This window comes from Muscardinus avellanarius (genome assembly GCF_963383645.1).
Source record: "Muscardinus avellanarius genome assembly, chromosome: 4".
NCBI classification, from domain to species: domain Eukaryota; kingdom Metazoa; phylum Chordata; class Mammalia; order Rodentia; family Gliridae; genus Muscardinus; species Muscardinus avellanarius.
Window position 1 is genome coordinate 74141393 of NC_137789.1, and position 25652 is coordinate 74167044.

Here is a 25652-nt window from a genome sequence, read left to right on the forward strand (position 1 = left end):
GCACCCCCCTAGTGTATGTCATATTTTACAACAAAGCATTAAATAAACAAGAATTATTCAACAATTTAAACTACATCCTAGGCCAGGCATGGTGGCGCAATGCTTGTAATCCCAGCATTTAGGAGGCTGAGACCAGAGGACTGTGGTTCACAGCCAGCCTCAGCTACTTAGTGAGGCCCCTTGCAAACTCAGTGAAACCCAGTTTCAAAATAAAGAATTAAAAAATAGGGCTGGGGGTGGTGTAGCTCAGAGGTAGAATGCCCCTGTGTTCCATCCCCAGTACAATAAATAAATAAATAAACAAATAAATAATCTAAGCCTTAACATATTTCATACCCTCATAATGGTATATGTTCCTTAAGTCATCAAGCATTTACTTTAAAAGATAACACTTAATAATTGAAATTCTGCTCAATTTAATGATGAACAACTTTATGAATTATCTTCCCAAGATCTATGACTAACCTGATAAACTAGAGGTAATCCAATTACTAAAAACTCATAAAATTCCTAATCAGCACTAGAACATAACTGCTATTAACATGTTCAATAAATAAAAAACTAAGTATCATAAAATGTTAATTGAAGCAACTCCTTCCCCAACTTTAGCTCATAAAAAACATTTCAGTTTAGTCTACAGTTTAGAATTCTAATAAAAATCATCTTGACTACTAAAATTACCAAATATATTTTTATCAGAGAAGTGTTCCCTTAAATAGGTAATATAAAAGTTTATGGTATAAAATATATTACATCCTGGGCCTTTCTGGACAAATATTCTCCAAAATTTACAGTGAAGATAAAATGAATACTAGATTTTATCTACTGAATTTGTTAATCATAATCAACTTACTCATCAACAGAGAACTACAAATATTGAAAGTTTACCAAAGGATAATCAGACTTCAAAGCACAAAATTAACAATAATACAGAACTGTCAAGAAAATGCTTACTATTGTCATAGGTCTAATTATTCCTGAAGTAAATTCTTATATGTTAACACAAACTTGTATCTTGAGACAAACCTAACATCTTATTTTAAAACCAGTTATACCAACATGAAAAAATTGTAGTACGTGCTAAAATTTAGTTTTTGAAAATACCCATTTTAATGAAAACACGTGACTAAAATACAGTATTTAGAGTTTAACAGAGATTTTATCATAATTATCCCTTGTCTATAACTGTATAAACTAAAGCTCCATCTCTTTCTAGGGTATCAGGTAAATGACTTGTTTTACAAGTTCAACTCAGTTATAGGCAACTAAAAACTATATGAAGTGAAAAGAGATATTAAACTAAAAACCTCATCTCATTACATTTCCTGGTCAGTAAGAATTTATTAAGGATGAGAGTATCGTAGGATCTAAATGATTCATTCAGTTTAACAATGGAGAATTTTCAAAGTAACAGTTACCTAAAATCAAATGGTACTTCAGAGGCTGAGACAGAAGGATTCCAGTTCCCTGCCAGCCTCAGCTACTTAGTGAGGCCATCCACAACTTAGTGAGACCCTATTTCAAAATAAGGAATAAAAAATTGGGCTGGGGTGTAGCTCAGAGGTACAATGCCCCCGGGTTCAATCTTTAGCACCACACACATACACACACACACACACACACACACACACACACACACACACACACACAATCTATTATAGTATGAATTATATATACTGTACAAATATAAAATATACTTACAGCTTGATTACTTCTGTTTTCTTCTTTTATTTTCCAATTAAGCTAACTTTACCATAGAAGTAATGCATATGAATAATCCTTTTGAGTTTCCATAATAAATTAAGATCTCTTATCCTCTCCTAACCCTTTCTATTTTAAGTTACTCTAATAGGTTGCCACTGTAATTTTAGACAGCGTACTAATAGATGAAATTCTTGACTAATCAATTTATATACTATCCATTCCACTGTATATGATATATCAAAATGAATGATATATCCCATTTTTCTTCCCCCTTCCTACACTAAAAGTCACACTAATTCTGGTTCTTAAAGTTGTGCTTATGACTTCAATATGTCTAAAGAACTATTTCTTGATATATCATTTGTGTGTGTGTGTATGTGTGTGATACTAGGAATTGAACCCAGGAGCATTCTAACCTAAGAGCTACACCCACAACCCATTTTTTTTTTTTTTTAAATTTTGAAACAGGATCTTGCTAAATTGCTGAGGCTGGCCTCAAATCTGCAATACTCCTGGTCTCAGCCTCTCAAGTACTGGGATTACAGGTGTGTACCAGTAAGCTCAACAATATGTCATCTTTAAATAGTTAATTTTGTTGCCTTCAGAAGCAGGTTCATGTATTACCTTTCCTCAATCCTTTCCTTCCCATTCTATCTCTCAATAATCTGTTCTAACAAGAACTAAATAGTTTATAGTTTATAATTTATTGTATATTTCTACAAATTTGTAAAAATGGGCAGCATTGACAATAATTTAGATATACAAGTAAACTGTATAGTGATTAAATCAATGGGGGGAGTGCCTATTACATACAAACTGCAACAGACTTTCCAAAGCATTTACTCATTTAACAGATGTCAATACTTAAGACCTGTTCTGTGCCAGGCATTCTTCCTAGGTGCTAGGTAATCTGCAGAGAACAAAGTCAGTCCTGTTCTCATAGTGCTTATATTCCAATGCAAACAAAACTCGATTTTTTTTCTAGATTCCTTCCCTTTGCTGAGGTCAGTGGTTCCCAGTCATTTTGTTTGTTAGGCTTAAGAACCATGCTGCCAGTTTCTAGACAAGGTGAGATAAAGAAAGTCCTGAGATACACTATAAACAAAACCAAAATCCAGGCATGGTGGCACACGCTTGTAATCCCAGCATTTGGGAGGCTGAAACAGGAGGATCATGGTTCGCGGACAGCCTCAGCTACCTAAGTGGGGCCCTCTACAATTTACTGAGACCCTGCTTCAAAATAAAGAATAAAAAAGGAGGGCTGTGGGTGTAGCTCAGAGGTAGAATGCCCCTGGGGTTCCATCCCCAGTACTGCAAAAAAAAAAAAAAAAAAAAAAGTAAAAATAAAACAATTAAGATCTGTCTGACTCAAAAAGCATATGGGGTCCTTGTTAGGAGATATTTTTTCTAGTAAAACCAGTTGCTCCCACAGGCTATTATCGTTCTTGAATTTCTTTTCTCATCGTTCTGCTGAAATACCTCCTCAATTCATCCATTAAAGGTATGTGGAGCTGAGCATGATGGCCTGCACCTATAAACCCAGTACTTGGAAGGCAGAGACAGGAGTGTCAGAGGTTCAAGGCCAGCCTCAACAATTTAGCAAGATCTTCAGCAACTGAGCCAGACTCTGTTTCAAAATGAAAAATAAAGAGGGCTGGGGATGTATATAGCAGAGAGGTATAACGCCCTCGGGTTTAATCCTTAGCACCAAAACAAAAAGTAAAGAAAAAAGTGCTATGTGGCTAAATTCCTGTAAACCTGAACTCCATTATTTTATTCATTCTTCCAGTCTATTTTACTACTGCAAACAGGCATTTTTACAGATGTTAATTCTAAACCCCACTCCCCTCCACCCTGAAATAAATCTTATATTTGAATATTCTCTGAGGAGAGAATTCTGACTAGTTTGATTCTTTCCTTTGTAAAAAAAAAAAAAAAAAAAAAAAATTACCTTTTGCTTAGAAAGCTTTTAAGATTTTTCTCTTCATCCTTTTATTTTTAATTTGAAACCATTCTGCTGATCATTTGGTGAGCCCATCCCATCTGAAAACATTTCCGGGATCTGTAAATTATTTTTAAACTAGACCACTTATCTTTCCGCTTTTATATTTTCATCACTATGGTTCTACAATTGGAAAATTTTCTTTTTTTTTTTCTATCCTAGGAATTAAATCTAGGGGCATTCTGCCTCTGAGCTACACCCTCAGCACCCTTAATTTTTATTTTGAAACAATAGGATCTCACTAAGTTATTGAGGTTCTAAATGAATTGCTGAGACTGGCCTCAAACCTATAATCCTCCTGTCTCAGCCTGCCACCTACTAGAATTACAAGAGTGCATCACCATTTTAGACTTGGAAAATTTCTTTGAACTCCCTATCAACTGGATCTAAAATATGATCATTTTAAAATTGATCTGCTTGCTCATATTTTTTTATTCTGATAATTATGTTTTTAATTTCAAAAAACATTCTAGTTTTCTGTTCCTTTTACAAAAAATTCTTCCTAACATTACAATTTTGTTTTGTATTCTAAATTATCTTTTGCTGTCTGTATTATGTTTCTTTAATGAGTTTGTCTTGGTTGTTCTACCATCAAGCTTTATTTTACTAAAATATCTGAAAATTTTGTGTTCAAATATAATACCTATACAAATATTACTGGCATGAATTTCTCCTACAGTTCTAAATTTCATTAGTATCCCTTATTCTGAAATAAGAGGCCCCGATGTTCTAAGTTTTATATAAGCAGACAGTATATGTCAAGCTGGCTCTTCCATAGGAGCCTGTTGGCTAGAAAATCAAGCTGCAGAGCTCCCATCGCCAAAATAATGAAGAGGAACAAAACCAAATCATTCAAAAGATATCCAGTAATAACAAGAGAAGATGAAACTTGTTTTTTAAAACTATCATAAATGGGTTCAAAAATTTAAAGAAAAATATGAATACAGAAAAGCTACAGTAAGCATAGCTCTAAACATGAACCTCAAAACTATAAAGCGTTCAGAAAAGTATAGGAAAAGATAAAGTCCTCCCAAACTTGGGAAAAGCAAAAATTTTGAGTCAGATTAATATATGCCTTCTAAACTTAATCAAAATTGTTTTGACTGTTTTAAGGCCTTTACCTGATGGCAGACAGGTTACTCTGAAGGAGAGGAGAGGGGAGGGGAGGGGACAGGAGGGGAGAACAGAAATACAGCCTCACTCTGGATCAATGAAAAGAATTTTGTGGTTATTTAAGAGAATATCCTTATTCTTAGGATATATACACCATGGCTTTTTGGTGAGTCATGTTCCTCAGAGGACATATGGTACATGGTTAAAAAAAAAAAAGTAAACAGAGCAGGGATAGCGGGTATGGTGGCACACTGGTAATCCCAGCATTGCAGTTCACAGACAGCCTCAGCTACTTAGTGAGGCCCTTCATAACTCAGTGAGATCCTGTTTCAAACATAAAACAACTCAAAAAATAGGGCTGGGAGTGTAGCTTGGAGGTAGAATGCCCTTAGGCTCCATCCCCAGTAACCCCCCCCGCAAAAAAACTGCTTCCCATATGCAATTGTAGTAAGTTTTACTTATAATCTTTCCAATATTCAATAACATCAAAATTCTCAACTTTGCCAAATGAATGAATATAAAATATTTTTTCATTCTCATCTTGTGTTTCCCTAATTGTGTTTAACTTCCTGTTTTGGTAACTTGTTCGGTGGGCATAAAAACTAGCCTTAACGTTCCTATAATTATAATGGAAGATAGAATAAGCCAAAATGGCAGCAATGCATCCCCTCCCTTGAAGTAAAAGAGCCATTACAAATGCCATGCAGAAAAAGGAGTAGGTCCTGGGTGACATTTCCACAACTTCCAGCAGCAAGGTTTGAGAGCAGTTGGAAAATGTCTGCTGGGCTTAGAAGGAAAAATAATATTAGGAAAATTTAGGGGAAGAAAACAGTTTGTTTACACTGAACCTACACTGGTCATAGATAAGAAGGGCAAGGTACCACAAAGTGGGAATGTTTCTGGATTGGCGGGAGCCTTAGGCAGGATGCAGTAGCGCATATAGGGTTATGATGTGATTTGTTTTCCCTTTTAACAAGGCTAATGCTTATGAGTTATCTTTATTCACAGGAGTTAACATATCGATATTAATCACTGGTTAGTTATATTCAGATTTCTTCTGGCCTTTGCAAAAAGAAAATGTATCTTTTAAAGCAATTTTTTTGGCATTATTGGGGATCGAACCCAGGGACATTCTACCTCTGAGCTATACCCCCAGCCCTATTTTTTATTCTTTATTTTGAGACAGGGTCTCACTAAGTTGTAAAGGGCCTAAGTAGCTGAGGCTAGCTGCAAACCTGCCATCCTCCAGTCTCAGCCTCCCAAGTACTAAGATGACAAGTATGCACCACCACACCCAGCTTAAAGCAACTTCTGATAGTTTTTAATTCAGTCAAATTTACCAATCATCTCTTTTATAATTAGTACAATTTATGTTTTGTTTCAAATCACTTCTCCTGATCCACTTGTAAAAATCCAAATGATCTCCTGATCCAAGTGTAATGGCAACTATGACAATTTACTCAACTACTATGCTCAAAAACTCAGTAATAATTTTTTCCTATTTCCTGCACTTAGCTAGGAGAAAATTATACTCAGCAATCCATAAAAAAAGGTTTTGCAGAGTCTTAAAAAGTAATATGCATCACTCCAAAGCTTAACAATTCAGCACAGCAATCAATGCTACAAAAATTGCTGAGATGCTTGTTAAAAATGTACACTACCATGTCCCTCACCAAACAGATGAAAGGATGGGTCATAAGAATCTGTATTTTCAACAAACATTCCAATGATTAGGAGCCATAAGGTGGTTTGGAAGCAACTGGTCTAGATCATCACCTCAACCTCATTCACCAGTGAGTAATCTAAGTTGAAGCATTCTCTTCTGTTGCACACAACCAAGAAGTTACAATATATTTAAGTTCACACAAAGAAGGAACTATTTAAATAGACAGTTAAATAAGATTCTGCTTTATCTTTATTTTCACAGTGTACTTTCCACAGCGGCAAATGCTATTTACTAGAAAAGCTTCTAACTTTATCCCTGCGTCTTTTCATAAGAAATTAAATATCTGCTAGCTACTTCCAAAAATTCTCTTTTCAACTAGAATTAAGACCCCAATTTTATGTTGTAGTGGAGACCAAAAACACTGCAAGCTGGCCTTACTCTATGATCAAATGCTGGCCAATATGACACAAGCATGGGTAATAGTATGTTCATGGTCATCTTCCTGAGTCTCACAGAAAGTAATTAACAAAATGAGAAATTGAATGCTAGAGTCTAATTCTAAGGCCCATGTCCTCTCAAATCTAAGTGCCTTTCTAATGTCAAATCCCCATATTTTGTTACAAAGTTTCAAACCTAAAAAATATTTTCTTATAAAACTTTGTGTTTAGTACTAGTGATTAGAAGGGCTTGGGGTCTGAGTTAGTGGTAAGGCACTTGCCTATGATGCACAGGGTGAGGCCCTGGCTTAGATTCTCAAGGAAGGATAGAAGGACAGAGGAGAGGGGAGAGGAGGGAAGGAAAAGAAAGGAGCAACTGATGGTTCCAAAAAAGTCTGTGTAATTTTAAAAATTTTACTCATTCACAGCTTTGATCAATCACTGAGACTCAATGACTATCATCACATAAATAATATGAAGAGGCAAGAGGCAAATTCAATGTAAGGTTTATCCTTGAAAAGGAAAGAAGAAATGATTCCTACGAGACAAATACAGACCCCTGAAGGGTTTTGTAGACTTCTGCTTCTTCCCCATAAAATAAACATCTGTAAGTAATATCAAGAGACATTAAAGGAGCTGGGCATGGTGGCCAATGCCTGTAATCCCAATTACAAAGGGGTGTAGAAGGAGCGGGATGAGGCAGGAAAACTGCAAGACCCAGGCCAGCCTGGGGCAACTTAGTGATATCCAAGCTCAAAATAAATTAAGAGAGTAAGGAAGAGTGGTAGATCACCCCTAGGTTCAGTATCCAGTACTGCAGGAGAATAAAGCAGTATTAAAGGATACCCACTCATGTACTCCAAGAGGCAGACCCCAAACACAAAAATTATTGTATTCTTACCCTACGCATGGCTTCCTCCTCCTCTTGACGCTTTTCATAATGTGCAAAGTCATCAAAGATTGAGGTGGTATGCTTGAAAGTAGCAATTATTTTAAGCACTTGCTTGGCTTTTTCTAGGGGTACCTCTTGAGTGTCCCTTGAGTTGGTTACTGGTTTGTTGTCATTGTTTTCTAGGCGAATATGCCGTAATTGGTTATTGGGAACATCTTTGACAAAGATCCACTTAACTTCAAATTTGCCCTTCCACTTATCCTGAGACCAGACACCAGCATATGCATTATAGTCCACAACAGACTTCATTTCAGCCACTCCACAAAAATGCCCACTGCCATTCACACTAAAAAGTAAATAGAGTGGGCCTTTCCCATTCAGGGAACGGTAAGCTGCATCCAAACGCTTATTACCATGCTCAGTACTACACCAGATAGAGTACTTAATGGAACGATGTATGTCATCCTCAGAGTAGCTTTTAATTATAAACACACGTCCATTCTTCAGATTCCAATCAAAGTCTTTGGGATTGTAGTTGTTTATGGCCTTTAGTTTTTCCAGCACTGGATGCACTTCTATGCTAGAAGGTGAAGCGCTAACAGGTACAACACCTAAACCAAAGTTTTCACCGCCCACTCCATTGTTCTGGTTGAAGCCCGCTCCCCGGTTCCGAGGAGCTACCCAGCGATTCTGCAGCTGCTGTTGTTGAGGCTGCACTTGGTGAGGCTGGGCCTGTGGCTGAGGTCCTTGTTGCTGCTGTGGTTGTGGTGGCTGAGGCTGCTGCTGAGGCAGTTGGCTTTGCACCAGTGGTGGTGGTTGAATTAATGGCTGAGGCTGCTGGATTATAGTCTGAGGAGGCAGAACTGGTTGGGTTTGTGGAGCCTTTACCACTGACCCCTTTTCATCCCAAGTTCCAATATTCATGTTGTGTTTTATAGGAGGTGGTGGCACAGCAGAACCTCCAATTCCCACATTGCCCTTGGGTTTAAGTTTCGGTTGAGGTTTGGCAGGCTTTCTAGCAATGGCAGCCCAGGAGGTTGGTTTAGGGGCTGCACTGCTAACTGGGGGCACACTATTGGTTGCAATGCTAGTCATACCGCTGCTGCTCAAGGCTGTACCTACAGTTTTTGTCACTGCAGCTGTCAGATCACCACCAATTTTCAGTCCAGTCATGCCTTGTTCAATACTGCTAATGCCAGGCACCTTGCTCAAAGTATCATTGCCAAATCCTGCCTGTCCATCAGTAATAGCTCTCCCAAGAGAACTAGGTGGATAGCCATAACTGCTACTATAAGCAGAACTTTGTGTTGATTGTCCCTGAGATCCACTTGTCCCCCATGTAGAGAAATCAGCATTACCAGGAAAAAAGTTAAATCCATGTTGACCAAGAAATGGAGGGGTATTTCCTAATGCTCCAGGTTGACTAAAAACACCATCTGGTATATAATGATGTTCTCCATTACTCATTTGTCCATAGGTTGTCAGATATGGCATAGGCTGGTCTCCAGCCGTGGACCATGCTGCTTCTCCAAGAGAATATGGAAATCCAATAGATGGAGCATAGTAACTAGGCATATATGGATCTGACATTGGTGGATAGCTGTTATTCTGCAAAACAGAAGACCACAATTAGTAGGGAAATGTCCTTTAACAGGAGGGGTTAAAAAAGGCATCTGAAAGACTAAAATCAAACCATTTTTAACTAATGAAAAGGAGATGTATTTTCTTTTGTGTGTGTGTGTGGAACTGGGGATAAAACTCAGGGACTTTCTACTTCCAGGCTACACTCCCAGACCTATTTTTATATTTTATTTGGAAACAGGGTCTCATTTAGTTGTTGAGAACCTCACTAAGTAGCTGAGACTGGCTTTGGACCTGCACAATCCTCCTATTTCAGCCTCCCAAGTACTGGGATTACAAGTGTGAGCCACCAAGCCCAGCTGAGATGTACATTTTATAGGTAAACATAATTAAAAGAATCCAATAATAGCAAAAGAAATATGTGCAGATGAGCATTCATATTTAAAATACTTAGTATAGAACTACTTAAAAGCCAGGCACGGTGGCTCATGCTTGTAATCTCAGTACTTGGGAGACTGAGACAGGAGGATCACAGGTTCGCAGATAGCCTCAGGGGCTATCTGCAACTTTGTGAGACTCTATTTCAAAATAAAGAATAAAAATAGGACTGGAAGTGTAGCTCGGAGGTAGAATGCCAGTGGGTTCCATTCCCAGTGCTGCAAAAATAAATAAATAAATAAATAATAAAACTACTTAAAGGACTTTTTAGGAAGGCACTGCAGTGTGATGAGGATTGTGTTTGAAGAATCAGGTCCACTGTCAATTTAAAAACACCACAATTTCTACATCCAGCTATATTTTAAACAACTGAGAAAGTCAAACATTTACAAGGATAAAATGAACCTGAAAATTATTTCAAAGAAAGACATTACCGTTTATCTACATGACAGAATCCAGTTCAGCCATTAAAATCTGCACTTGCATTAAGAAAATATAAAATGAAGAAATGCTTACAATTTGAGAAGGAAAAAAGAGTATGCCTATAGTATGATCCAATTTTATTTTACATTCTTCAAAATTTTCATTTCAAAAGGAAATACAAAATATTTATCTTGGCTCAACACCCTCTTTCTTTCTGTCCTTCTATTTATTTTATTTATTTATTTATTTATTTTTTGCAGTACTAGAGATGGAACCCAAGGTCATTCTACCTACAAGCTACATCCACAGCCCTATTTTTTCTTTATTTTGAAACAGGGTCTTACCAAGTTGCAAAGGGCCTAAGTAGCTCAGGCTGTCCACGAGCCACATCCTCCTGTCTCAACTTCCCGAAAGCTGGGATTACAAAGTGCACACCACCATGCCTGGATCAACACACTTTTTCTTTATTTTCTCCTCTGTGATCCAAATATCATACAATAAAAAGCCTTCATGATCAGAATTTTCATTCAGAAAAAACAAATTCACATTTTTCCAGAATTACAATTAAACCAACTTTCCTTTTGAGTATTAAGTAATCATACACTCAGTAACTTGCCAGAAATCAAGACTGACATCAAATTCTATTAATAGAAAAAAATCAAAATTTTATATTAGCCAATGTAAAAGAATAAAATATAAGGACTTCCCTTAAAAATGGATTTCTTAGGTTAAAAAAGAAAGGTCTAATGATAGATTTTTCAGTGTTTGCTATAGTTTGATTTTAAAACCTTGGGTGGAACTTCAGAATTAGTAGAATTATACAAAGCAAAAAAAAAAAAAAAAAAAATCCATTCAAAACAACTGATGTTCCCTCACAAGTCAATGCAATTAAGACTGAATTTATATGACATTCTAAGTCCCCGGAAATAAAAGTTCTTAATCTATTTTTCCTTCTGCTATTACATTCTTCAGGGCTATTTTGTGTGGCTGCTCTCCCACCAATATAAATATATCAAAATCCTAGGGATATAGCTCAATGGACACTTGCTTAGCTCATGTACAAGGTGCTGAGTTCAACCCCTAGCACCAGGAGAAATAGTAAATATAACAAAAGAAATGAGCTGGGCATGGTAGCTAACATATACAATCCCAGGACTTTGGAAGCTGAGACAAAAGGATCATGAGTTCAAAATCAGCCTCAGTAACTTAGCAAAGCTCTCAAGAACTTAGCAAGACCCTGTTACAAATAAAAAAGAATAGGGCTGGGGTATAGCTTGGATACAAAATGCCTCTGGAAAGAAAGGAAATAAGGGAGTGAGGAAGGAATACACACACATACACACACGTGTATGTGTATGTATGTATGTATGTATGTATATGTATAAATATACACATACACATAAGGGAGTGAGGAAGTAAGGGAGTGAGGAAGGAATACACACATATGTCCATATATATAAACACAAACACATATATGTGTATACACACGTATACTTGACAATAATATCACAGGTACTACTTGGAATTCATTTAAAGCTATTTTTTAGAAGGCTTATCATTAGCTAGGCATGGTGGCACAGGCTTGTAATCACAGTACTTGAAGGGAGAAACAGGAAGATCACAGACTCCAGGTCAGTGCACAGTAACTTAGTGAGACACTGTTTCAAATAAAAAATAAAATAGGGCTGGGGTGTATGTCAAAACATTCCTCAGTTCAATCTCTAGTACCAAACACACTTAAAAAAAAAAAAAAAAAAAGGCTTATCATTAAAAACTGATTTTTCTTTTCTTTCTCTTTTTGTGGGAGAAAGCAGGAAAGAACATGTTTGAGACTAAATGCAGAGCTGCCAAATCACTGAGATACACCCCCAAGACATATTACATTACTTAAAAGTTACTTATGTCACATCTGGTAACTGTTTCAACTTTCTATTGTCCATAAGAAAGCTAGTGTAATATGCAATCTGTTAAAATGATTTGATATAACTAAAATAATTTCAGAACTAAGTAGAGATTACAGTTACATTAACCATTGTGATGGGGTTTAGGGATGTAATTCAGCAGTGCAAGGCCTTGGTTTGATCCCAAGCATACCCCCCAACATCAAAAGGAGTAATTTTAACAAAGATTTACTGAGTACTGCATAAAAACTTGGAACTTAATAAAATCCAAATCTGTCTCAATATTGTTTAAAAAAAAATCAGGGTTGGGCATGGTGGGGCACACCTGTAATCCCAGTACTTAAAAGGCTGAGCCTGGAGGATCAAACCAGTTGAAGACCAGCCTTAGCAACTTAGCAAGACCCTCAATAACCTAGCATGATGCTATTTCAAATTAAAAACTAAAAAAAAAAAAAAAAAAAAAAAAAAAAAGATGAGAATATAGATCCCAGATAGAATGCCTCTGGGGTCAATCCCTAGTACCACACAAACACACAAAATCACAAAATGATTTTCCAAATATACTTACTATTAAGTATAATCTACTCTTCAAAACTGTAAATGCACATGTTAAAATTTACTAATTTAGTTGAACACATTCTTTAATTTTACAGAGTAATTATAAACTCTAAATATTCAAAGATCACACAATATTAGTATAAAGGCAATTAAGAGCATCTTTGGAACAATAATAGCCTCCCTAGAAATACTGCCTGTAATATTTAAATATACCTATAAAGAGAAGCCTGAGGGAAGTTCATATATACCAACATGGTTTTAGAGGAAAAAAAACTTGACGATTAATGAATAAACTTCATAAACCATGATAATACACATATATACATTTATAATCTGATCACTACAATACCTTAAATATAAAAGTACTCATACTGATAGGGAAATCACTATGATATAAAACTCAAATAAGTTTAACAAAATTTTCAAAGTGCTAGCTGGGCATGGTGGCACACACCTGTCATCCCAGTAGTTGGGAAGTTTAGACAGGATAAATTCGCTGCCAGCCTCAGCAACTTAGTGAGGCTCTCAGCAACTTAGCAAGGCCAAAAAATAAAATAGGGCTGGGGGTACATAGCTCAGAAGTAGAATGACTGATTCAACCTTTAGCACCACAAGAAAGAAAATCTTCAAAGTGTTATTATACCCACAGTTCTCTAGTGTAACATGGAACCACTTATTTCCCAATTCCTTCAGTATCTCTAGCTGAATGAGATTTTTCTCCCCCCTAAGCTCTAATGAAATAAGTTAAGCATATCCTTTCTAAAGTCAAGGCTAAAGAGACAAGAGGAGTGGGAACAGATGATTACAAGAGTATAAAATCTCAGGAGGAATATTTTCTTGATAAGTTCTCTGACAAAGTGTACAAACATAGTTAATATTCTATGGTACATTACAAAATTACTATGAATAAATTTCAAAGGTTCTCCCTACGAAAAATTTGTAAAATATCTGAGGTAATGGAAAAAATTTAAATATTCCACATTATATTTATGAATCATAGCATCATTTTGAACTCTATAAATAAGTACAATTATAAGCTTCCAATTTACAATAAAATTACAACTCAAAATGTCCCTGGAGGTAAATACAATGTTAAACTTATGAAGAAAAACTTACAAATGAAAGACTTGTACCCTGGATATTGACTTGGGTAACACAGGAGCATATATTTGTCAAATCACCAATTATACACCTATAGTTTATATATTTCAAAATATACAGGTTATACTTAAAAGGAAAAAAAATGTAAACACATATTTTACACTACCAACTAATACGCATGATTATTTAGACAGAAATATATTAAGTCAGCCGGGCATGGTGGCGCATGCTTGTAATCCCCGCCCTTGGGAGGCAGAGACAGGAGGATCATGCAGGTTCGAAGCCAGCCGCGCGTGCTGGCTTAGGAGACCCTGTTTCCAAATAAAAATGTAAAAATAGGTCTGGGAGTGTAGCCCGGCGGTAGAAGGGCTTCCAGGAACCCCAGTACCACAAAAAAAAAAAAAGAAATATATTAAGTCCGCAACTTATTTTGAGATGCATAAAAAGAAATATTAACAAAAAGAGAAAGATGGGAAAATGGATGTAATATATATATGACAAATATAAATGACCAAATTTATCTAGTGTATTTTTTTTTCACATCCATTTCTCCATCTTTCTTTTGTTAATTTTTTTCTTTATACATTTCAAAATAAGTTAACAGTATGGCCAAATCTAACTAGTAGTACTCACTATAAAATTCTTTCAAGCCAGGTGTGATGGTGCATGCTTGTAATCCCAGTACATGGAAGGCTGAGACAGGAGGATTGCTGTGGCCAGCCTCAGTGAGACCCTGTTTCAAGACAAAAAATAGGGCTGCAGGTATAGCTCAGATGTAGAATGCCCCTGGGTTCAATCCTCAGTTCCGCAAAGTAAATAAATAAAATTATTTCATTATTTCCTCTCATTTGGAAAGCTTTATAATGCTAAAAAATGAGAAATAAGAATACAGTGCCAAAAATATAAATATTCAATAAATGTTCAATTTATTCTTACAACTTACTTTTTTCAACTGTAAATTAATCACAACCTATATGGTGTAATTTCAAACCTAGTCCAGACTTATGTGTATAAAGACACAGTGTGATTCAGTAGTCTCAAGGATAGGAACTCTTTTCTTTCATACTTTCTTTTTCTTTTTGGTACTAGGGACTGAACACTGGAGCACTCTACCTCTGAGCTAGACTCCCAGACCTATTTTACCTTTTATTCTGAAACAGGATTTCAATAAGTTGCTGAATGTCTTGCTAAATTGCTGAGACTGGCCTCAAGTCTGTGATTTTCCTGTCTGTCTCCTATGTAGTGGGATCACAGGTGTGTGCCACCTTACCCAGCTACTTTCCCACTTTCTATATTAGTGACCTCATTAGATCATTTTACTTCTTTTTTGCTGATCACATAGAGATAATTCTTCCCATTCTACTCAACTAAAAAGTTTTTTCTATTTTTGGTTGAACCCAGAGCCTATACACTGTAAGCATGTGTTCTACCATTTTAACTATACCTCTAGCCTGTGATTTTTAACTACAAACTGTCGTAGGAAATCAAGTATATGAATCAAGCCTTTTACCTTAAGTGTTTTTCCCTAGTATGAACACTAAAATATTAAAGTGAAAAATGCTTCCTTAAACTTTCAGTCATGGTATATTCATTTTGAGTCACCCCTCCATGCCAGTCTTGTATGGAGCTGTATTTCTATTTTCTGTATTTCTATCTTTCTAATAAACTTCTTTAAATCTTCAAAAAAAAAATTCAAAGTCATTTATAATCATTATTATTTAGTGTTATGGCACAGGTCAATTATTTTTCAAAGTGAAAAATAATTCAGAGAACACCTGAAGAACAATAAAAATGTTCATGGTTACTGTTATGACCTAATGACATTTTACTACAACTCAATTATAAATTAAGATTGTGGCACACACTTGTAATCCCAGAATTCTGGAGGCTGAGACCAGAGGATCGTGGTTCGCAGACAGCCTCAGCTACTTAGTGAGGCCCTCAGCAACTTAATGAAATCCTGTTTCAAAATAAAGAATAAAAAATAGGGCAGGGGGTGTAGCTCGGAGGTCAAATGCCTCCGGGTCCATCCCCAGACCCGCAGTAAAATAAAAATAAAATAAATTAAGATTGAGTGTTTCTGTTACAAGAACTTAATATCTGTTTTTACTTCATAATTATCCAAACATCTAAGAATTAGATATTGTAAAAGTTAAGCAAAGCAGGGCATGGTGACGCACACCTGTAATTCCAGTATTTGGGAGGCTATGAAAGTAGGGTCACAGGTTTGAGACCAGCATCAGCAAGTACTGAGATTCTCAGAAACCTAACAAGACCATTTCAAATAAAAAAATTTTAAAAAGGCTGGAGGTATAGCTCAGATAAAGAATACCCCTAGATTCAATTCTCAGTACCACACAAATACAAAGTTCAATAAAAAATTAAGGCATTATTCAACAATAATAGCACCTATACACAGAAAAAAAGTATTTGCCATTAAGAATCTGAATATACCACAGTACCGTGGTACAAACTTATAATCCCAGCTATTCTGGAGGCTGACAGGAGGGCTCCAAATTCACGAAAACTATGCACGCACAACTTAGGCATATCCTGTCTCAAAATTTAAAAAAAAAAAAAAAAGAATTGGGGATGGAGCTCAGAAGTAGTGTCCATGAGTTAAATCCCCAGTAAACACACACACACACACACACACACACACACACACACACACACACACACACGAGCTGAGTACCTTCACAACTCCTAACTTAGCAACAAAAAGTAAGTGATATGATATCTGGTAGATTTTTAATGCTTGTATGCATTTTCTCTTATCACTGTACTTTGCAAAAAGTTTAATTTATGGTAATCCAATCATAAAGATGTCATAAGTTATATAATGAAATCTAAATATTTCATCAACCATAATTTCTCATTCTCTAATTCCATCGGATAATCTAGTCCATTCATTCATTTAATAAATATTTAATGAACACCCACTCTGTGCTATTATCGATACTGCACCAGTCACTGGGAACAAAAAATTGAAAATGAAGAACAGTTTTCAACCTGAACATTTCACAAGCACTGTGGATAACACATTTACCTGTGATGTAAATGAAGTACAAAGAACACAAAAACAATCTAGTACAAATAAGAAGGCAAGTAACTGGGACACCATAAAGATCTCTGGGACTCACAAAGATTTCATGGAGGAAGTGACATATATTTATAAATAAATATATATATATAAATCATATATATAAATCTGTGTGTAGACAAGCTTATATATAAAATGTACATGAAAGAATAATATTAAGATGATAAAAGAAATATTGAGAAAATATTTCTATGTTCAGGAATAATCAGAAGACTATTTGTATAAGATGGAGAAAGTTGACAGACCTACAGTTTAAGAAAAACTAGAGACATTTTAATGTCATTGACATAATCAATGGATCCACCACTGTGAAGCAGAAATAATATTTTATTAACATTGACAGCTATACAATCAGACTTGCATTTTAAGACTGATGAATGGCAGTGTAGAATTACCAGTGAGGAAATCACAATGTATACATAGGTACATAAGAAAAACCTTAACTAAGGATAGTGATGGTAGAACAGAAAACAAAGTTCAAATACTATTTGAGAGAAGGGAGGAAAGGATACTGGACTCTATAAAATAGACATATGCTATCACAGGAATAAAAAGGTCAACTTATTTTAATGCATCCCTAGGTTTGATATGAATTATACCTAGGTATATAAAACAATTTAAATCATTAACCAAAATTATTAAATGCCTTTCCCACTGACTCATTTTTGTCAACCATAATTTTTTTTGTTTTTTTTTTGGTGGTACTGGGGGTGGAACCCAGAGGCTTTCTACCTCCGGGCCATACTCCCAGACCTTTTTTCATATTTTATTTGGAAACAGGGTGTCACTAAGTTGCTGAGAGCCTCACTAAGTAGTTGAGGCTGGCTTCGAACACATGCGATCCTCCTGTCTCAGCCTCCCAAGCGTGCACCACCACGCCCGGCTGTCAACCATAATTCTAAAATAAGATAAAGGGATTTAATTTTAAAAACACAATGTATATCTATTTAAATTTTTTATTAAACAATTACTTAAGTTAATGTATAGGTCAATGTATTAGGAACTTAATATTAGCACTTGCATAACTTTATAGTATGCCAATAATTATTTGAGGTATTTTGGCAATAAATCCACTTTTCACTAATCTGCCATGAAAATAATCCTGAGGTTCAATTTCTTTTTAACTTTACATTTTATAAGTAACTTAAATTCTTATATAACTTACCTTTAAAATTTCATATAATTTCCTGTTTTTCTCTATAACAAATTTAGTTTTCAACATTCTGTAGTGAGTGATAAATACATGCCTCACTAGGAATAATTATTTTTAGTGCCATGGAAAGACAATTACTGAAAATTTATTTTGTAATGGGAGAGGCAGACTATTGTCTTACTGAAATCAAACTTTAAAATTTCCTTTCAATCAAGAGTAGTAACACTCACTTGTAATCCCATTATTTGGGAGCTGATACAGGAGGACCACAGGTTCAAAGCCTGCCTCAGCCACTTAGTGAGGTCCTCTTTAACTTAGTGAGACCTGCTTCAAAAATAAAGAATAAAATAGGACTGAAGGTGTAGCTTCAAAAAAAAAAAAAACCTCCTTTGAAAAATATGTTGATTTACCCGGGCATAGTGGCACATGCTTGTAATCCCCATGCTTGGGAGGCAGAGACAGGAGGATCGCGCAGGTTCGAAGCCAGCCGAGAGCGCTGGCTTAGGAGACCCCGTTTCCAAATAAAAATGTAAAAGTAGGTCTGGGAGTGTAGCCCAGAGGTAGAAGGGCTTCCAGGAACCCCAGTACCACCAAAAAAAAAAAAAAAAAAAAGTTGATTTAAATACCATAAGTTAAAATGACTTAAAATTGTATCCAGGTGTAAAACAGTAAATTCAAGGCCAGCCTTAAAAACTTAGAAAGGACCTTATCTTAAAATCAAAAATAGAAAGTCTTGTGATGTAGCTCAGTGATAAAGCAGTCCCAGTTTCAATTCCCAATAACCAAATTTAAACAAACAAACAAATCTTCCCATTTACATATCATGTTAAGACAAATCCTTCCCCCTCCCCTGTGCAGGGCATTTTACTTCCAGGCTATACCCCAGCCCTTTTTATTTTGATTTTGAAATAGGATCTCACTAAGGTGTTAAGGCTGACCTCAAACAGGAACCTGCAATCCTCCTGTCTGACTCCCAAGTACTGAGATTACAGGCATAAACCATCACAGCAAGATAAAACAAATCTTTTTTAAGTATTTTTGCCCCAATATGAGGAAAATACTGCAAATGAAAAATTCATTTGGCTTCATTACTTAGGTAAATGTTTTTATATCCTTTAAAAAGAAGAGCTGTGAGTATAGCTTAGTGGTAGAGCACCTATCTGCCTAGCATCCATAAGGCCCTGGCTTAAATATCCAGCAAAATAAAATTTTAAAATATTTTAAATAATGATTTTCTAACACTTTTTTAAAACCTCATTTACATAGCCAGGCGTGGTGGCGCACGCTTGTAATCCCCGCGCTTGGGAGGCGGAGACAGGAGGATCGCGCTGGTTCGGAGCCAGCCAAGAGCGATGGCTTAAGAGACCCTGTTTCCAAATTTTAAAAAATATAAAATAGGTCTGGGAGTGTAGCCTGGAGGTAGAAGGGCTTCCAGGAACCCCAGTACCACCAAAAAACAAACAAAAAAAGAAAAGAAAAGAAAAGAAAAGAAAAGAAAGAAACCCCTCATTTACAAATGGAATTTTATACAGAATTCCAGTATGTAAAAAAGACGAAACACAGAGCAAAGCTCTGGTTACCACAAAGGTTCAGGATCAAGGAAACCCTCTCCTGGTCTCATTTAGTCCCTAAAATGCTTCTGTTCTATAATATCCCATAAACCCTTGTGATTGGGGGTGAAGTTCAATGGTAGAACACTTGTCTAGCACACAAGAGGACCCGAGTTCAACTCCAGTACCACAAACACAACAAAAACCCCTCAACACAGAGCTTGCCAAGTCAGAAGAGCTTCATACTATATCATCTTACAAATTCACTTCACACTTTAATATATAAACTATAAAATCGAATACCCTATTTACTCTATCTCATAACATTAAAATTCCTCAAAAAATTTAGGAAATAGTGCCAATATAAATGTTAGGTGAGATAATGAGTCAAAATACAAAAAGAGTATATTTAAAACTTGAACTACATTTCACAACAAATGAGCTTCTCTAACTTTTTAGTAATATAGTCTTTCATGATCCTTAAGTTACTAATATAATAAAGCTAGATAATATAAATAAAAAATCAATATTTTCATTCTCCGAAGAGTAGCCAAACTGTCACAGGTTTTATCACCAGTTTTTATTCTTTCTCATGTATTTATTACCATAGAATGCAGCTCAGTATACAGGCAGGAGTCTTTGAAGAGAAATGACGACAAGGAAGGTATACATCACACACAATCCCAAAGGGAATCCAACATTCCATTCCACAAATTGGTAACTTCTTTTTGTTCAAATTTTTTCTATAACATTGCTGTTAGGTTCTATAGTAATATTTGGGCTTATTCTGTCGGTTTTAATAATCTGGGTTAAGATTTCAGAGTACATTTGTCACATACCTTTTTTAAGCAAAACAAAAGCAGTTTCATTTCAGAAAGTTCTTTATTAAAATTGACCAATATCAAAAATTTGTTTTAAAAATATTTTAGCAGTGATATATTTAATAACAGAAATTATATGTAGCTATGGTATACATATACCAAATACCAGTACTACTTCATTGTTTTTCAATGTTTAAGTTACTCTATATACAAATCTTCAAAAACTACAAATGGTTGGAGGTACAGCTCAATTGACACGGTCCTTGGTTTGTACAGAGCCCTACATTCCATCCCCAGCACCAAAAAAAAAGTGACCATTCATTGATGATCTGATAAATCTCCATATCCACAAAACAGAAGCAAGTATTAAATAGTCCCTAATCCTATTCCTGAATATTACCAAGTTATATTAAAATGTGCAGTATTATCTATGAAACTCCAGATGGACTGCCTTTAAAAAAAATTGCAATAACCAAAAATTCTACATATAACTAATCTCAGTTCCATACAAAAATTCCACTCTAGCTTATTTTTACTTATGGTCTTAGTTTAGTTATAAAGAATAAGATTATACTATTTCAACATTAAAATGAATAATGCACAAATATAATTCTCATCAAGTATTGATATTTCATAATCTAGCTTTAGCTCCTATAATCCCTAAAGGAAACCTATCCTGTGTCATAAACAGTAACCATTAATCACTTCATGTATGCCCACTAGATGAATTAATTCATGTTATAATTAGTGTCCCTCAAATTAAATATCTAGGTGAAAAGTCAGTTAATACCAAAAATTTAACTTCCTAAACTACTTCTGTCAGAAGACTTACCTGATTTGTCTGGCTACTTAAGTATGGCTCAAAATCATCATCATTTACAGCATCTTTTTGATGAATCGAACCGTTTTGTACTGAAACTAAAAAACATATTTGTATTAGAAGTGTTAAAATTATCTTAATGAAACTCATTACAAAGCCTAACATTTTTAGTATTTTTCACACCAACTCAGAATAAAAGTGATCCTGAATTCTTTGTTCTTTTCCTTTTGGAATGTTTTTAAGGATAAGCTTTACTTTAAATGCTAATAGTTATGTGTCATAAAAATCTTAGAAATGTTGTGATGTAAGCCCAAGATTACAAAAACACACTACCCCTTACCAATAACTTAGGGGTAAATATCCCAAAATCATTGAGTAAAGTTCACATTAAAATGTTGGAAAGGGTTCTATAATGCTATACTTGAATCTAACATAACTATTTCAAGCAGTGTTAAAGATAACAGAGATTTCTGAATGTTCTCTACCTTTGTTAAAATTTGTGTCTGATACAGGTAAATAAAGAATACCTATTTTGATCTAAAGTTCCAATAAATGACTTAAATGTCTTCTGTTAAAGTAGCTAAAATTCACTTGAAACAAAAACACAATGAGTAAATATATCTATGAAATATCTAAATATAAGGGGGCCTTAATTCTAAACCAGAAAAACACAGAATGGCTGGGGTATATGGCTTCATAGTAGAGCATGTGCTACATAAGAAATAAAGCCCTGGGTTCAATCCCCAGCACCCCAAAAGTAAATAAATAAATATAAAGACTTTCACATGAAAGTACCATACAACAGAGACACCAGATAACCATTATTCTTGAAACACACAAAGAAATAAGTTGAAGAATAACTTAGAATGTCACATTTGTTCAGGGGTCATTTCCATACTTTATAAAGTTACTCTGAATGCTGTCTCAAGAGTGCCTTTGAACACAAAATGCAAAAGAAACTTCTATATTTGAGTTTCAATCCTCTACTGAGGAGACAGGGAATCTCTAGTAGTGTTTAAATCTCTCTAACCTCTGATGACTATGCTGTTCAAGTAGGTTATTACCAATATCTAACTGTGTATTACCAATATCTCAATATTAAGTGACAGTGTTCAATAATCTTGGATATTATTACATTAAATATCACAAGACCCAAGTAAGACTAAAAATGACTTTAGAACCACGAAAAGAGTTGCTACTGGGCTTAAACTTGATGTGGCAGCAATATGTAAATATACTATTGAAGCATAAGATGAAGAATGTTGAAAGTTTCTAAAGAATGATGTCAATCTCTCAGAATAAAATATATATATATGTAGATTTACTGTTCAAAACCACAATGTCACCAAGTACTACAAATTAATTTTGGGGGTGACAGACTTAAGTTGTGTGCTCCTTAACAATATCATTAACATTTTCATTATTTTAACTTTGCAATGAGTTCACATCACCTAATATGTACTGTTATGAACTAAGAGAGGCTTGAGTAGCAGTAACCACTCAAAGATAACACTATTCTGTGATGCTTTTAATAAGACCTCTTATGCTGGTGCACTCTTCAGAGACCACAAGACCAGGTCACCTTGATCCTGACTCCAATAAGGTGTTTAACTATATTGAATAGGGATTGATTCAGAGATAGGGTTGTGCTAAAAGTGCCTCCCTTTGTCCCCAGAATTAAGTATGTAATAGTACCTCATAACAAAAGTAAAGAGAAGGGTGCCTCAGGTTACTTTCAGTGTCATTTTAAGGGCTGAGTTCAATCAAAGAGATTCTGACATACTTGTTCTTTACCACTGGCTTTACTGCTTTATCAAGGGTAGGTATGTATGGTCTTTTACTTTTTTTTTTTTTTTTGCGGTACTAGGGATAGAACTCAGGGGCATTCTGACTCCAAAATATACCTCCAGCCCTATTTTTTATTTTAAAACAAGGTCTCATTAGGTTGCAGAGGGCCTCAGTAAGTAGCTGAGGCTGTCCAAGAACCCACAATCCTTCTGTCTCAGCCTCCCAAATACTGGGATTACAAGCATGCGGCACCACGCCCACCTTTTACTTCTTGGGGGGGGGGATCCTATCTATTGGACTAACACATATCTGCCAATATTTAAACATTTTTTTTTGCAATACTGGGAATTGAACACATGGGGCATCCTACCAAGCTACACCCCAGACCTATTTTTTATTCTTTATTTTGAAACAAGGTCTCACTAAGCTGCAGAAGGCCTAAGTAGCTGAGGCTGACCTTAAACTTGCAATCCTCCTGTCTCAGGCTGCCAAATACCAGAATTACAAGCATGTGCCACCATGACTCTCTGTTAAATAGTTAATTATTTTAAAATTACAAATATCTCTTTTAATAATTATTCTCAGATATCTAGTCCACACTAATAATCAAAAAGTACCTACTTAAAATTTGAATATGTATTATACTGCTGTTCTTGTTTTATTCTTTCTCTAATTCTGAGAACTTAGTGTTCATGTACACTAAGTAGTCTCACAGTCATTTTAAAATGATATATCCATGTCAAAAAAAGTCCTAAAATATTATACAAGGCTAAGTCAAGCTTTGGAAAAATATTTGCTTAAAAGTATTTTACATATAATGACAGGTAACTTGCTTCAAATTAGGTATTAACTAGTCCTTGAGTTTCACAAGTAAAGCTTTCTTTCAAAAATTCAACTGTCATATAAAGACTTCAGTTTTTGAATATCACTAATAACAATCTAATTAATGTCTTGGAGACTGAAAGCCATTAAATAGTAATGAAATCCAAGCCACTTCCATAGTCTGTAAAAAGTTCTTCAGGGGAAAAAAGAACAGATAACTTACATGATTCTTCGCCTGTTTCCTCTGCTCTATGAAGCAGAGTCAAATCAAGATAGAACATGGGCCTTAGAAGCCAGGTGATTCTTTGCTCTGGTCCTGACTACATCAAGTTAGGAAAGTCAACAGATGTGTGCATCATGTTTTCCCACCTACAAAAACAGCGACAATACCATATACCCTCTATCTCCTTACAGGAATGTAGTGAGGATTAATATTAAAATGAAGCCTAAAATAATGATAATAAAGTGCTTTGAAATCATTTCTTGGGAGGATATGGGTGCAACATATTGCCAAAACATAAGGCATTTTCCAGTACTTTTCTGAATCATTAAAACTTAGCCAAATTCACCTAATTATTTCAAATTACAGTTGTATAAAACAAAGTACACGTCCCTCCATTAAATAGAGAAGAAAGGAGGAGAAAAAAGACCAATTATTTTGCATGTATTTGCTAATTTATAAACTGAAAGGATAAGAGAATGCAGGCAGCAAGGCCCAAGATGGCATCTGAAATTTCCATCCATAGTGCTAAAAAGGGCACAGCACACCTTTACTCCAGCAAGCAAAAATTCTACTTGTTCATAAAAGTAACATATAGGTGTTATCAAAATTAGACCAACAGGTAAATAATAATCTTTAATTCCAACTATCCTTGGTACTGCCCTTCCCAAGCATAATAAAGAGTTCTGACAGTTCACATAGGGACAATCTATTCATTAAAAAAGAAATCAAAACTTATAAACAAGTAAAGCGAAAATGATTAATTATACTTTAAAAGTATTTTAGCCTAAACAAGGAGACTGATATAAAATTCCTTTTAGTTCCTTCAATACATTAAATTATTAAGGATACACAGAAAACACTTAGCAGAAAATCAAAGACACTAAGTCAGGTATTAGGCTCACACTGTCAATTGAAAATAATCCAGAAAAGAAATCCAGCATCTCTCAAAAGGGTTATCAAGCCTTTTAAGTGACTTCAGCTTCTCAGGAATGTGTACTTTTCATACACTAGCTATGTTCAGAATTCAAGATTACTTTTCATATTCTTAAGAGTGAGGTTGTGGTTCAGGAAAAATAGCTATACTTTCTATTTGATAACAATAAGCAAAATTATTATAAAACAATTTTACTAGCTTGAAAACCAAGTCAGCTAGGGCACAAGAGTATTTCTCAAATACATGAAGATACTTGTACTAGTTCAACTGTTAATGCTGATTTGGCCTTTTAACTCTCCCTAAAGAGACATAAAAATACAAGTAATATAAATGTGTGTGTGTACACTTGTAACATCTACCATTTTAAGCAACTTAAATGATAACAAATTTGTTTAGGCCAGTAGCTTTCTTACTCCTCCTGCCAATATTCCACAATGGAGTCTTTCTTCAGAAGGTGAAAAGAAATCAAACCAAAACAATGGCTGCTAAAAAAAATAAACTACCATAATTACAATACTCATAGCAATAAGGTCTATGGCTAGAACTATTATTTTTATTTTATAGAGGAGAAATAGTGACAAAAAAGCTGTAATATGTTTAAGCTCACTTGGCAAGTCAGTAA

At 35.2% G+C, this 25652-nt stretch overlaps 1 protein-coding gene across 1 annotated transcript; it reads right to left on the reverse strand.

The window, feature by feature from the left end:
• Positions 1-7383: 7383 nt before the first annotated feature.
• YTHDF3 (YTH N6-methyladenosine RNA binding protein F3) lies at positions 7384-24154 on the reverse strand (the record flags this gene model as incomplete). Its single annotated transcript, XM_080694770.1, has 4 exons — positions 7384-7434; positions 7824-9422; positions 21276-21361; positions 24097-24154. 4 exons carry the CDS (start codon positions 24152-24154, stop codon positions 7384-7386), a joined length of 1794 nt encoding a protein of 597 aa, XP_080550896.1.
• Between the last annotated feature and the right edge of the window lie 1498 nt (positions 24155-25652).